Source organism: Cyprinodon variegatus, unplaced genomic scaffold (genome assembly GCF_000732505.1).
Source record: "Cyprinodon variegatus isolate N-32 unplaced genomic scaffold, C_variegatus-1.0 Scaffold115, whole genome shotgun sequence".
Taxonomy (NCBI): domain Eukaryota; kingdom Metazoa; phylum Chordata; class Actinopteri; order Cyprinodontiformes; family Cyprinodontidae; genus Cyprinodon; species Cyprinodon variegatus.
This window is the reverse complement of record NW_015150568.1, coordinates 1,280,314-1,296,774: the sequence shown is the minus strand read 5'-3', so window position 1 is coordinate 1,296,774 and position 16,461 is coordinate 1,280,314. Positions and strand designations below refer to the sequence as shown.

The 16,461-nt window shown below is 37.7% G+C and overlaps 1 protein-coding gene across 1 annotated transcript in view; it reads right to left on the bottom strand.

Annotated features, from left to right (window-relative positions):
• LOC107085087 (tumor necrosis factor receptor superfamily member 16-like) overlaps positions 1-15,666 on the bottom strand; it is a 45,167-nt gene extending 29,501 nt beyond the window's left edge. The window contains exons 1-2 of the mRNA XM_015375234.1: positions 15,299-15,666; positions 6,859-7,000 (exon numbers count right to left, since the gene is read on the bottom strand). Coding sequence (XP_015230720.1) covers positions 6,859-7,000; positions 15,299-15,352 — 196 coding nt within the window. The 5' untranslated portion in view covers positions 15,353-15,666. The remainder of the gene's footprint in view (positions 1-6,858; positions 7,001-15,298) is intronic.
• Positions 15,667-16,461: the final 795 nt, after the last annotated feature.

Genomic DNA, 16,461 nt, shown 5'->3' with positions numbered 1-16,461 from the left:
TATGATTTTTTCGCTATAATATTTAAGGACGTTAAAATAAAACTTAAAGCAATAAAGGATTAAATAATCTATTTTGCACAAATGTGGCAAATGAAAATCAGTAAAAATATACCCTGATTGTTCTTGTTTCTAATTCTAGTATATACATCTATTATTCTAGTATTATAGCTTCTCTCTGTCAAATGGGATTGCAGGGCTTGAGTGGTAAATGATGATTGTTCCGAATAAATAATTGATAGAAACACTGAAGAAAATAGTACTGCTCATCTTTTCTTGGTATGTTCACTTAATAGATGAGCCAGAAAATCAAGCATGATTAGCATCCTTAAAGGCCAAATGAAAAAACTGGATACATTTTCTCTTGTCTTAGTTATGCTGCAGATGTTATTGATGTAAAAGATGTAGAAAACTAAAAACACATTATTCACCAACCAAAAACATGTTGTTTTTTTTCTTTTAATGCAGAAAAACCAACATTTGCATCGAAATGTTGGTATGTCTGAATATAAAAGAACTTAAACAAATCTGTGGGACCATTATTCCATACATTAGGGCTACATATATCACAATATTTTCTTCAAAAAAGCATTGTATTCAGCCATGCTGTTTTTTTTTTTCAATCAGTTTTCTCTGCAAATGCAACAAATCAATAGCGAATGCTGCCAGAGGATGCAAAGATTTTTTGAACATTTAAACCCCTAAATCAAACTAAATAAGAAGTCTCATCATAAGTAGTCTTATAGTTACTCACTTTCATGCCATGGCAGACACTTTAAGTATTCAGCCTGCCAAGACAATTGAATCTTCATTGCTGCTGACTGAGCTACTGCATAGCATATCATGAAAGCAAATAATATTGGATCATTTGTGCAATATATGCATACCATTTATGAAAATTTCACTGCATAGTGACCATATTTGTTACCTAACAAGTCTTTAAAATAATTTGCGACTTTTCTTTAAATATACCAGACTCCGTGGTTATCATAAGACCATAGTATATATATCCAACTTTATGCGTATGCGGAAAAAAGCAATAAGTACTACATACTTATTCAAGAGGATTTGCCGAAAATATGTAGGTCCATATAGATAGGCTGTAACTACTTTGAGCATTAAATTAAAAATAGCTTTCCATGACAAATCACAATCTTGAGAGTTTGCTTTCACCTTGCGGACAACTAAACCTGATCAGACATTGTAACATTTTTCAGAAACTGATTAAAGGATCACAGCGCTTTTTGAACTTTTTCAGGAATATGCTTAAAAGTCTTTTTGTAAAGGCAGGTAGTAGTTATCTGAATTGTTTATTCTGTTTAATTTATTGTTTATAACTAAACTGAAGACAAAAGAAGGTATTGCAGGAGCTACGGTAGGTATACAGTCTTTAAGTAGTTCCCTAGCTTAGTGTTTTGTTGAAGGTTAAGTTCTCAGTCTGCATTATTTGCCCACCAACCATGCCAAAAGCTCAGATTCTGCAGAGATTAAATCAGAGATGACGAGAGATAGATAGACCCTGAGACTAAAACACGACAAGCAGGGAGAGGAAAAGAAATCTAACACTGTCATTTGAGATCCAGATGAATCGCAGTTCAATGCAGTAGTGTCTTTAGTTGGTGGTGTCAAATGTAGGTCCCTCGCATTTTTGTTTAATTGTGTCTTTTCAGAGCTCCAAACCATCAGGGCCTGCTAGCCATGTGGGTATTTTGGTGTCCAGTCATGTAGTGCAATCCCATTTTCCCACCATCTCCCCATTATCTCCTCTCCTAAACAGACGCACACTCGGACTACTCTGACTGTCCCCCATGAGTGCTCTAAGAGCCATTATCATAATGCCATGCATCAATAATGCAAGTCAATACATTAATAACAGTGACTGCAGCTTGGAGAGAATGAGAAATGGGAGAAGGGGGAGGTTATAAATGCAAAAAGATTAATGAAATACACACTGAGCTCTCTGTCTGAAGGGCAAGATATCATTACTGTTATCATTGGACAAACATGCGGTACTGTATTTCTTTTGTTTTAAACACCCAAATAAGGACTTCTACCTCACCCACTTTGGCTTGCTGTAAAACGTATTGTGATTGTGTGAGTGTGCATGTGATGCATCTATTATTTGCTGAAAAGTTTGCCTTTGTCTCTATTCCAGCTCTACTTGTTCTGTTTTGTCTCCAGTTATCTGCTCATTCATCCCAACTCTTCTTGTGTTTTACTTGGCTAACCTTTTAGTACTTCTGCCAGGCCTCTGGTTTCTATCTGATTTAAATTAACCCTTTGTGGAAACTCTGCAATGTGTGTTATGACTATAATCTTTAGTGAATTATACCAGATTGGTAGGACTTGGATGCACAAAGAAGAGATTTTTTTAAACAATCGTTGGCACATTGATGAACAGACCCCATTAACACTTACAAAACACTTAATATCAAAAGTGTTGGCAAAGAGTTGACTTTTTTAATTCATATTCCCTCTTACATGGTATTTCCTAATGCCCTTCACTTAAGTCATTGTCCTGATAAACCATTTTGAGGCTTCTCTGGTTGCTTTTAAGCTTGGGAATGGGTTTGTATATGCTTGATTGGCTACAGAATGATAGTTTTGCATGAAGATATTATTAAATTCCCCACCAGCTGGCCGCACAAACCCTCTGTTGTCACTTAATGAGACACAATGGTAGTTTGCATGACCTAACTGATGTAGGTACCATGCTTGGCAAGTTTGGGGTGGTAACAGCAGCCGGTTAGTTTAAACCTTTTCTGTTTCCTTCATCTTCTCACAAAAGAGAGTCTAAGTCTTGCTTTGTTTAGTTAAAAGGAGAACAATACTACATTTAAAAAAAAAAAAAAAAGAGCTCCAGGAATGTCTGACTTAAAGCAAATTAGGCATTTATTGAATAGAATAATATGCTCATTGTTTAGAGAATAAATGTTATAACAGATCTATACTTACTTGTTACTATAAGAACCATGCAAGGGTGTAAAGCATCATGAGCTCTAATACAAATTTTTTTAGGTTGACTTGAGTGTCCGCGGAACTTTAGATTTGTAATACATGACTTCCTACTGCCTTTGGCTACAATTATGATGTGGCATATAGGTTCACTTCTGTTAGTGGTAGGGCAACAGGCTTTGCTACCACAGAGAATAAGGGAGAGACATACTACATACATCACTGTTGGAGAACTGCAGCACAGAGGCGTCATGTTCGCTGCGCTGATACCTGACCTAATTGCTTACTTCACTCACCTGCCTAACTCTACCCTGCTGTTAATTATCTCCCATCTTATCCACCTGCAACTGCTGCTTTATATTCGGCTCAGCTCAGCTATCTGGGCCAGATCATTATACATGTATGTTTGTTTGTTTGCTTTTAGTTACGTTTTTGGCTCGGGGGTGTTTAAAGCTCTGTAGTCCTGGTTTTTATCCACTTAGCGTGCTCTGTTCCTGTTTTGCCTTGGTGAAGGGAGCCAGTTTAAAGCTCTGCAGTTTTCCTGGTGTCGTGTCTTGTTCTGCGCCTCAGCTGAGCCTGCCTGTCTGCATCCAAACGTGTCTGCCTGAACTCTGTTGGTGTCTTGGAATCATGAACCTGCCTGAACTATCTGTGGGATCATGGAACCCCAGATCTGTCTGTCCCGGTTCTGATCGGAACCCCTGACTGGGCTATGGACTGGATCTCCGAACCGTCCTGTTCCAAACTGTTTGCCTGACCTGGCTCGAACTCATGCTTGCTCACTGGGGCTACTGCATCGGGGACACTCTGGGCGGCTCCCATCTCATCTAGTTGGCAGTGCATCGGCTGGATTCTGCCTCATTCTGAGAGGATGGACATTTCTCCCTCAACCATAGTGCCAGTAATGGGTTGTGCCCCGCCTCCCCCCACAGCCACTGCATATCCGCAGATCCACAGCTCTACATGCAACATCTGTTATTTCTGTTTGTGTGATTAAACGTTTTGAACTTTCCCACTGTCTGGCCTGAATATTGGGTCCTACATTCTGGGTTTCATTAGAGGGGCATCATGGGGTCACAAAGCCTCCACAACAAATATTAAATATTTATTTTATTTGCAAAGCAGTTTTTGGAGAGGCACATGAGGAAAAAGCCTTTTCTATACCACCACCTCAAAATTTAAACAGGTTAAGTTTTCTACAGCTGAGACTTTTCCTGCAACAGTGTGCTGCAGAGTCAGATGAGATCAAAGCTACCTTCACACCAGGCAGATTTACCTGTTATCCCTATGTACAGGTGTACAACAGCAGCAACGCAACGCAAAAAAGATGTAACAGACTTGTTGCCAGCTATGTTTAAGGTTTCCATTTTGGCACTTCCACCAATACGGGAACAATGCGACACAGTTGTAATTGGAAAATCTGAACTTTTGCATCGTGACGATCAATTACGGACTGGATGTGGTTGTTACATGGGGTGAAGGAAGCCATATGTGACTTACTTCTTTTCAATTAAAACTGGAAGATAGCAAAAAAACAATAGCGACAAAGGTTGTGGTGCTGAATCTCTAAAGAGATTTGTTGGTGTCTTTTAAAAAATCTGTTTTAATTTTGACCTGGGAGGTCTGTTAAATCTTTCATCCTTCATCCTGCTCTTCTAGCTCCCGGGCGAGGCAGAGCCAGTTGCCTCTGACCCACTCTGGTGCTTCTCTGATGAGATTTTGCTCTGATCTCCCGCTGCTACTGTTTGAGCGGCAGAACACCACCTCACTTTGTCCAAGCAATTCCTCTCTAAAGCAGGATGCTTCCAGGTTCTGGTCAGACAGGAGCACAGTGGAAAGGGTCAGCAATCCAGGCTGTGTAACTTAAAGGTCAGAGTGTGTCCAGTTTAAGCCAGAGCGAAAGACATAGTTTAGATGTTTCTGCTAAAAAACGTATCAATTCATCTTAATTTGTACCTGTGAGATAAAATCTGACAAGGTAATCTGCATTTCTTCTTGTCAATGATTGAAAGCATATAGTTTGTCAGGGTGCATTTGCTCATGTCTGAGCAGAACAAGAACTGTGAACAATTACCTATTAAACCTTCCATTTTGCAGAACTGAAAGCAAGTTGCAAATTAAATTAAATTCAAAAATATTTTACCAATCTCAAAGGAAAAACAAATAAATTCTGAATTTATTTATATTTTTGTTAAACAAAGCTGTCCACAAGTGAACTCTTAACTTAAGGTGCAGTATCAAAGACATACAACTGTCCAAAGAAACTCTACAGACATACTTTAATAAATCTTCAATCTCTGTGACTTATCTCATGACCTCCATTTGAATTATTTACTTACTGAAAGACCTCTTCAGTCTAGGTTTGCAATCTTTCACTGACCCAATGGGGTTGACATCTACTTCCTGGCCAGGATGAGGGAAACTTGGGGAATTTATAAGTGAAAAACTCTGGGAACACTATAGAAACTGGCTGTGGACCAGCCATGTCCTCCATAGAGGAAAAGAAAACCTTTGACCTCATGTAATGCCCCCCCTCCAACATCCAACCACCCCCATACTCAACCATCAATTCACCTCAAAACGACAGGCTTTAATAATACACAGACTTCTGAGACTACCGGTTGTACTCATCCGTTTGAATTTACAATGCTTATTTTTTGTAATAGAGTTCAACAATGTATCCGATGCTTTAAATATATTCCCCTGGAGATCCTTTCAGCAACATCTGGAGCACATCTCCCCTAAGCTACTGTCCTTATGTCTTTTAGTCATCCAGAGCTTCTCTCCCTACATGGTGAAGGCCAGGGGGAGGGCAGCTGTGCTGGAGAATAGCTATGCATGGCATTTGTTTCACTTTCTAGCCTGATAAAAATGATTCTGTCTTTTATGCAGTAAGTTGAATGCTCAAAGATGCATACGCCTCAAAATTTAGTTTTGGTTTATATTGCATATTCTGATTGTCACAATGTTAGGTGTTTTATTGTCATATTAGATGAATCCCTAGTTAATCTCAAACGCCTTATTTTGCCTCATATTCTTGGGCAATTTGGTTTCCCGTCTTTACTTATAATACGAAAGTCCTGCCAAATACAACTGTCTTGCTGAAGTAGAATAAGCCTTTCCAAATGTACCATATGCCGCTTTAAAATCAATATAGTTGTTTATCATTAAAGGTTCCAGTGCAAGTTGCCAATGCCAAAGTGTTTTAATGCACGTCTAATGTAGATGGATGGTCATTACCAGCCTTGGCCACATTAAAAATCCATAATCTCAAAAACAGAACAAACTGTTTATACTTAACATATCTAAAGATGTTGCTCATGGCTACTGCAACGATCAAGGTGCCGCACAAAAAGCATCACCTTGATCATTTCATACGGCATCTGGTTTAGAAAAGGCGAACTGTTTATTAGCTAAGCGGAACAGAATAGTAAGTAACGATACAGCGCTACAATGCTGGTATTGCTGTATTGACCGATCCCAATATTGACCCGATACAATATTAACATGAATCCTTCATATTTTTATTTGTGATATTATAGTGTACAATAATAGAAAACTCTTAATATTTAACATCAGGTCTAAGAACAACTGACCCATTTCTTATTCCACAAAAATAAAACAGAATAGGATTAAACTTAAAAAGCAACTAAATATAGTTTGCATCTACCCAAAAGCGCTATACAGGATATAACTAGTCATTTACATGTGTACAGAATCTATGTATGTAAAGTTGGAAACCAGTTGGTAGAACCAGTTAAGGAGGCGTTGTATCATTAAAACAACATCTTATCTTTAATTTTCAACAGCTTTAATATTATTTTTCTTTCCTTTTGTAAAGTACGCAGAAGTTAACACATCACAGAATAATTTTGGTTAAGAAAAAATTGTGTTGGTTGTACTTACTGTCAAGGCATGGAGCGCACACAGTCTGTTTGGCTTCGCAGGGTGAGACAACGCCCTCGCCGGGCGGACACTGCTTGCAGCATTGTCCACTGGTCGTATTCTTGCCCGACGGACAAGAATTCACAGAGGCTCTGGAATCAGCCTGAAATTCAAGAAAAAAAGGTGAAGCAAAACCCTTACATACATTTAGCTGTGAAAGCATAATATTATAAAAATGTGCGAGTTGCACCATAAGGAGAGGTGTAAACAGTGTTCTTCCAAAAGGCAGCTGAGAGAGAAATAATTTTTTTTTTTTAGAAGAATATGCAACAGAGAAATAAATACAAAAAAATGCTAGACCTTCCACCAATGTCTTTCTTTCTTTATTTATTTCCTTTGTTAAATATTGGGTATCTGATAATCAGATATCCAGGCCTGGAAAAAATATAAACATTTCAGCTATTTTCTCAATTTCCCATGCTCTTCTGAAAAACAAAACTGTGTATGATAATCTGGCTTATAAACATAGCTGAGATAATCAGCAGAGGACAAATTTATCTCTGTGGTTGAACTGATCTCAACCTCAAGAAAAAATTACTTTTTATGGAGAAAATGTGGTAAAAAAAAGTTTCCATTGAGATGGTTTAGGCATAAACTCACAGTGTATAAAGTCATCTTAATTTACTGCTATTTTTAATATCAAACTAAACAAGAACATTGCATTATAACTTTTCTTTGAAGTTGGATAAGATGAAAGAGAAGTAATTTGATTAAAATCAGACTTTTATAGCTCTTCTAAACTGAATATAATAATGTACGATACTAGTATTAAAACCACTCTACTGTTTGGCTTTGAAAGGGTTAATGCTTCATCAAACTTTAGGCCAGCTCAGCGTATGTATTTATACCTGTAAGTGAGAGGCTGTAAACAAAGCCAAACAATAACACATCCGTACCAAGTTAAGTCACTCTGCTCTTCAAGCATTCTTTAGTGTGACCCGCTGAGTGCTTTATCTTAGCTGTTGACAGGAAGAGATGTTTGTGCGTGCCTCTGCTTATGCATAAATGCATGAGAATTACAAACCCTTGCACACTCATGCCTGAATGTTGAAATTCCCACGTTCGTGTAAAAACTTTACCTGTGATCTTTGACAGCATCCAACCACTAAACCTTTCTCACACCATGTTTTTAAAATTCTTATCTAAGAAACGACTCAATTTCTCTCACCAAACGCAGATAGGAGCAGTGATAAGTTTCAGATCTGATTGTACTACCGTACTCTACGGTTACAACAGGATGGTTAAGAGTCAGACTGCCGTTTCTCCTTAGTAGTTTCCCAATGTGTCTCCCACTCCATGGAACAGGGGCCAACAGAAAACTGTTTTCATCTCAGTTTAAAGCATGCCTCATCCAGTGAGCAACATGTGAGTCAGCTTGTTCCCCACTGGGGCGAATTTGGTTTGAGGCGCATCGTAGGCAAGTTAATTGCATTTAGAGGGATGTGCGTACACATGTAGGTTTTAAGTGAAGGAGGTACACTCTGCATAAATCGTCAGGGTTCAGGTGTGTGTGGAATGTAGCTGACAGGGGAGAGGAGCTACAGAAAAAAAAAAACAAAAAAAACAAGCATCCCCTCAGGCACCTCTGAGTCAGCTGATGTGTGTTTCTACATCTGTGGGAGTGTGCAAAAGTGAGCATGCACTCACACAACCTTGTTAACCCTGCTGGGCCTTTGGTCTCCTCAACTTGGAAGTTTGACAGTAAGTACCACAAGATTCCTTTTCTGTTTAAGGATGCACAATGCAGGTAGTGTAAAACTCTAATTACTGTATGACCCAGAATACTAGAGATCTCTTCAATTAAGATGATCAAAAAGAGTTTAATTTTATAAAGTCTATACAGTTATATCTTTCTACAATGTTTAAGATCTGTTGCTCAAAACACCACTGACTATGCCCTAGAAATGATACCTTTAAAAAGTGCTTGTTTTGAATTTTGCTTTTTCTTGTCATAGAAAGGTCATGTGACCAAAAAAAAAAAAAAATGGTAGGCTGGAATATTGCATCAGGCAACACACCACACCCTGGATCACAGGAATCTGGGCCAAATGAAAAGACAAAATTAGTGATATATATATATATATATATATATATATATATATATATATATATATATATATATATATATATATATATATATATATATATTTTAGAACCAAGATACACATGTAGAACAGTACAGACTTTAGCTGCCCGGGTTTTGGTCAGAATTTATAAAAAGAATATAGACCATGATCAAGAATGGCAATTTTGAGAGAAATTCAAGGTGTTAAACCAAAGCAAGCTCAAAGGACTGATATGCAAGATATGCAAAAAAAAATATCAAACTTGATTGAGCAAATTACTGTAACTAATGGAACCATGATCTCAGCACTCTAGAACATATAAATGTAATCTTAATCAAACCTGAGATATGCAGCAGACATTTATCCAAATCAGACTAGCAAATCCAAATCAAAGAATCAAAAATAAAAGGTGGTTTAGACAAAGGCTCCTAATTAGAGATACCTAATTAGGCATACTCTCTTTATAGGCATTCACTCTCAGGAGCGGGTACAGGGTTGTACATGTGAAATATTTTTTTTTTAGGTGAAAAGGGCGGGTTTGTTCAAAAATTCGCAAAAATCATCCACTATACCTTTAAGAGTGTTTCTTGTCTTCCACGGATCTTTTCCTTATTTTTTTCAAACTTGCAGCACATGTTCTACATTACTATACAAGTTTACAAAAGTAGACATTAAAATGTGGATCAAAGCCTCATCCTTTATGGTTCCCCTCGGCAGCCCCACATACAGTACAACACAAATACACACACATCTGCACCAGCTTGCTGACAAACCTCCCATGATGTGAACGAACCTGTTTTAAAAGGATTCTTAAAATGACTCCAGCATTTGGTATTAGCCTTTTTTTTTCTTTGACATGTTCTTAGCTTCAGGTGTAGGCGCAACAGAACATCGCCTCATACACCAACACTGAGGTTAAATATATCAGCTAGCTAATAACTGATGATCTGAGCAAAAGGATTATTAAAATTATGTACTTTGAGCAAATTGCACGTTAAAAGAGAAAAAAAAGGATGTACGCCTTTTTTAACAAGCTGAAACTCGACTTTCCTAGTTCTATAAGCCAGTTTTGATGTGGGGTGATGAGCTGATTTCCTCGATGATGGAACAATATGTACACTACTTATAAATGCGAAGCCTGGAAAGAAATTCCCTGGGATGTTGGGACAGAATTTTGGTGCTGTGATCGACCCTACAACTGCCTGACCTCAGAACATGTTGGACATGTGAACAAAATTGTTGGAACTGAAAAAAATCCACAACTGTCACAAAAAAACTTGAATCTGACAAAAGTATTGATAAATATAAATTCTATGAAAATTAATCAATGAAAGTCAGACTTTGCTTTTCAGCCATTCTTCAACATAATGATTTAAAAATATAAACAGGCCTGTACAAAAAAAAGACTAAAAGTAATGTGACCAAAGGGACATGTTAAAATAAGGTGTGTCCAATAATTAGCATCACAGGTGTCTATGTTCTTATAATCAGTTAGTGTGCCTATATATAGGGGTATAGGGGGGTCACTGTGCTGTTTGGTAATATGGTGTGTACCACACTCAACATGGACCGGAGGAAGCAAAGTTATCTCAGGAGATTAGAGAGAAACTTTTAGACAAGCATGTTAAGGGTAAAGGCTATTAGACCATATCCAAGCAGCTTGATGCTTCTGTGACTAGTTGCACATATTGTTTTGAAATTTGGGATCCATTGGACTGTAGCCAACCTTCTTAGATGTGGCCACAGGAGTAAAATTGATGACCAATCAAAGGGAAAGATAATATGCAAATAAAACAAGAAAAAAATCATCTGAAGAGATTAAAGTTAAACTTCCAAATTGAGGATCATCAGTGTCAGATCGCATGATCCAACATTATTTAAGCCAAAGTTTCTTAATGTGAAACAACTGAGAAGGACACCATTGTTTTGGCAATATATGTTCATTTTTGGCCGCCCGATATATACCCACCTTTCTGTTCCTAGTATTGATTTGAAAAAAATTAACAAATAGACCACATGAGATAGCACTATGGAGCCATTTTGCTGTGCAGTGCAGCACCATATTTGTAGATGAGGCAGTCACAGTCGAAGACGTGGACTAACTCAAACCCCCAAAATCAAGGATACCAAAATAAATACACAATCAATATCATCTGATGAACATATATAGAGCACATGCTTTTTTATCTATACATTTAATTATGATAGATGGAAAAAAATATCACAATATAAAGAGATATCGCAATATTGTGATAACATCGTACCATGTCCGAGGTATTGTGACATGTATCGTATCGCAACACCCATGCCAATACTTACCCATAGTTGGACACAAACAATAAAAAGCCAGACTGCAATTCAAAAGTACATCTTGACAAGCCACAATACTTATGCAAAAAGTGTCCTATGGACAGTTGAGACAAAAATTTTATTTTTCCGCTCTGAGTTCACAGAAGGGAAAACATCCTGCTTCATCTGGCAGAGGATGTCTTAAATCTCTGCAGCGTACAATGAAACCTCAAGACTACCAGGGGATTCTATAGAGAAATGTGCTGCCCAGTGTCAGAAACCCTGGTATTAGTTGCAGGTCAACAGGATAATGACCCAAAACACACAGCTAAAAACATCCAAGAACGACTGTAAGGAAACAACTGGACTAGTCTGAAGTGGCCTTCTATGAGCCCTGATCTAAAACCTATTGAGCATCTGCAGGGGGCTGAAACATGCCGTCTGGAAAAGGCAGCCTTAGAACCTGAGACAACTAGAGTAGTCTGTTCATGAGGAGTGGACCAAAATACCTGCTGAGAGGAGCTGCAGTCTCATTGATAGCTACAGAAATCATTTGATCGCAGTGATTGCCTCAAAAGGTTGTGCAACAAGATATTAATTTAAAGGAAACATCATTTTTGTCCAGACTTGTTTTATGAGTTTATTCTTTTCAAGTAATTCTGTTGAAGCATGATTGAAAAACAATGTCTGACTTTTATTTGTCATTTTTTTAATGTTCATTTATACTTTTGTCAGTTTCAAGTTATTTTAGTAACATTGTAGTTTATTTTTTCATTAAACAATGACAAATCATTTTTATCTACATGTGTTTAGGCATACACCTTTATGTATTAATATATATTTTCATGCATCTGTTGCATTGTTATGCTTACCTCAATCTAAGGTGCTGTCAAAGGCTAATGAGAATGCAAAAAACAAAATGTATGATTTCGATAAAATCAGTTTCAATGATTTAGCTTTCAGTGCATAATAACACAGATGAAGCTTGATCAAATTTTGGATTATGCAACTGTGCTGACAGTGGAAAGAGGGAAAGAGAAAATCTCAAAAACAGAGAAATGTGTGTTAATATAAAACTGTCCAAAAGGTAAGGAGAAAAGGGCAAGAATTTTAGGTCACCCTCCTTCTGCTACAGAGCAGAAAACGTGGAACTGTAGCTTCCACTGGTGGAATGATTAATAGGAGTCTCTGCCCCAATTGTGTATGTCACTGACTGACAACACAAACACATCTACCCTCCAAACACTGTGCATCCAGGCACATAAATGTTTGTGCCATTTCTTGTCCTTATTTAGACAAGAGAAATACGACTTTCAGAGCCCATAAACAGCAGCCACCTTCATTCTAAAGATGGATTCTAAAGCATAGGCTGATATAACAAGTATATCCTGACTCAATATGGGCATCAACAAATATTTTAGATGAAAATGCTTTAATTAAGCTAAATTGCAAACAGTTTATTTAATATTGCCAAATACTCAGATGTGTTTCTATTTTTATCGGCAGGTATCCTTGACCCAGTATTCCTCTGTTTAAACGTCTTTTTTTTTTTCTTTTAACAAAAAACCACTAACTGATAACATCCTTGGTATCCATAGATAAAAAGACTGGCTCAGGGTTACTGCTGCCTGTCATTCAGTTTTCTCTATTTTCTATCATTATAGAGGGCAGGTCTGCGTTAGCCCATATTTGTTCTTTTTAGTGACTATCTGCTTTTTTCCTTTTCAGCCACAATTATTCACTTAAAATGAGCAGTATATATTTGTAGGATTCTTCCTGCATTAAGGGGGTTTCTTTCCACTGTCGCCACATGTTTGCTCACAATAAGGACCAGCTGAAACGACAAGAACTCAACACTACTGGTTCAACTTAATTTAGTAGATAATTCTTTTACTTTTTATCAATCACTACATGTCTATTTAAAAACTAAAATCTTTTTTTATATAGTAGTGTTTGCTCAGTTTTTTTTTTTTTTTACTGTGAACAGTGAACTCATACTCTTAATCTTTTTAAACTTTTTTTTCTAATTAAAAAACATTGAAAAGAAGCATTTGTGGGTTTGGCAACACAGCTAAGCATGAAGTTTGAAGATCAAATATACATTAGAAATGTAGAAATGTGTTTGTTGTATTAGAATAACAGATAAATTAGAAAATAGGGGAGTATGTGGGTAAATGGCACATAACCAAAACAGCTTGGCATCTTCTACTTATGCCAGACACCAGTTTGGTCTATTTTGAAACAGTATTTTCCAGCAATTGTCTGTGTGGTTCTGCTTGGCAAAACAACTTGCTCAAACTGGTCCATAAAGGATTATGTGGGGCTGAGGCTAGGAGTCAAGAAATATAATTCTATTTTCTCTGATTCTATGATTTACATCTGAGGATCATTTATGGTCCCCATGTGAATGGAGATGGTATGTGGAAGCAGAATCCCATCTTGATATTAGATTAAATTAGATTCAACTTTATTGTCATTACACAGGTACAGGTACAAGGCAACAAAATGCAGTTTAGGTCTAACCAGAAGTGCAATAGCAGCAATTGCAGAATAAATAATGGTTCCATAAGTACTGGACATGGGTTTCTACTGAATAAATATAGAGAGGAATACCATTATAAACAGAATTTTACTGATAGATTTGTCCTATGAATATAATATATAGAAAGTGCTATGAACTAAATTTACAGCTGGATATGTACCGAATATAATATACAGGTGGATATTACTATAAATAGGGTTTTTACCGATAAGTACAATAGCACAATATACATATATCACACTGCATTGAGGGTGTCTTCTTTAATAGCAGGTCTTGGCTTTCCAATGAGAGCTATCACCCCATAGCATCACCCTGCCTCCACCAAAAATGGCTCATTTTTAGAAGAGTGAATTTCAGTGGCACATCCAATAGATTGTTTTCATATAAATGCGGGACACTGTAAGTCCAAAGTATATAAGAAACATTGTTAGAATAAAAGTTCCTTATGTCTTGTGCCAGATCCATTTTTTTCTTTATAAGATGTACTCAATAAAAAAAAATCAAGGATATAATCAATGCGCAATGGGCATTATGGATTTCACAAAAGAAAATTAATACTGCTGAATCATCACTGCTGAACAATGACAACGGAGATGCAAAAGACCATAAGATGGAGAGGTAAAAGAAGAGAAGGAAGATTGAGGAGGAGGAGGAGGAGAAAGGTCCAACACCTATCAATATTGCATGTGCTGAGCCAGCAAATTGATGCTTAGCCATCTGTAGGAGCAGCTGCCATGTACTGTAGATGTACCAGGCTCCTAAATCAGGACCTCAACAACCTCATGAACACTGTCCGTGTGCTGTCACAAACTGGGAGATTTATTTCCTGGCTGGACCAGAAGGTAATTCAAACGTATTATAAAACACAACTGTCAAGGCTGTTCTCCTGATGTTTGAAAAATGCCCTGCTACTTTTTTGGCTCTTGTGTAAGTGTTGATATGTGGTGATGTGACACTCTCTCTAAACAACAACGCACCTTTTATACCAACTGGACTAGATAAAGTGGCATAAAGTGAGTAAATCAGGCCTTTTATGTAAATGTAGGCTTCATGGATGAGCTGCTCCACAGATTCCTCTGTTATTGTCCTTTTCTCTGTGGGAACACATGTAACTGAGACGGGTGGAACTACAGCTCCATGCACCAATCTGAGCTATAAAGTGTCAACCTGAAAGGCTGATCTGCTGCATGCATCCTGCTTAAACACTGTCAATCTCAATCCTTCTCAAAACAGGACAGGTGCAAGCACAAGAAGCAAAAAAGGCACCATGGCGCATCACCAGGAGTTATAACACTATAATAACATAAAAAATAGGGTGTAAAAGGAATTTAAATGAATTTGCAGTTAATTTGAACATGCTAAAATAATTTAAATGCTTTTTTCTGTTTTTCACAAACTCTATGATGCATAAATAAACTCTCCATAAAGGTTTGCTAAAGTTTAAAGCATCACAATATTGGTTAATCAACGCACTTAATTTGTACAAAAGGAGGAGGACACTTACCAGTCCAAGCAAGGCTGCAATCAAAACCAACTTCATCCTGTATCTCCTTTGCATATTTCTAGGAGCGTCAGAAAGCAGGTGCAAGAATAAAGCGGGGTGAAGTCTCAGCAACTTAGGGGGGAAGCAATCACGACTGTCATCGCTGCGTCTTTCCGATCCTATCTAGCTTTATATTCAAAGAGAATAAGAGAAATGAACTGTCCCAATAAAGAAGTCGTTCAAATGTAGCTCTGTGTATGAGGCGCCCCCTGCGCGCAGCTTACAATCCAGTCTGAGGGTCCAAATGACGCATGGAAAGGGTTTATCTGACTCGGTGCGCTTCTTTTCCGCTGGGTTGGTTCATGTGGTTGAAACACTTCAGCTCTGTGCGCCTTCAGGGAAGGAGTCATCTCCTATCCACGCCCACTCGGAGGACGCAGCTCGTTCAGTCTTTGACAACTCGCTCCAGGATGTTGTTGTTGATTCGGACAAACCGACAGAAATGCAACATAATACTAGTCAGATGGTGAATGCATTGTATGTGAGGTTTTTCCGCATATTGGGTCAGACTGATCTCCAAACATATATATATATATTTTTGAAGTCATAATAATTGTATTTTTTCCTATATTTGCTCTTTACTGACTGTTGGTATGTGGCCTTTTTTACTTTGAATAATGACCTTCTTAAACAGGTTCAGACAGCATCTTTTCTCATTTCTTATTTCTGTTCATGTGCTCTCTTCATCCTCTGACATGGGAGTTGGCTCAGAGCTCATCTGCCTGGCTGTGTGTTTCCTGGACAGACCGCCTTTTACAGCTGCTTTTTGTGTCTCTGCTTCTGTCTCCTTGAACCCGAGTCCGCGTCGGCAGATGGCCGCTCAGACTGAGCCTGGTTCTGCTGCAGGTTTCTTCCTGTTTATAGGGAGTTTTTCCTCTCCACTGTCGCTTCAAGCATGCTTAGTGTGAGGGATTGCATTGGAATCAATGAGTCGATGCAATCAACTGGGTTTTCCTTAGATAGAAAACATTGAATCAATTTGACTGTATGATCTGGTGAACTGTAAAGTGCCTTGAGATGACGTGTGTTGTGAATTGGCGCTATATAAATAAAGTGAATTGAATTGTTCTGTGGTTCATGTATAGACGTTTCACAACAAAACAGGTTTCAGTGAAAACTCTTAA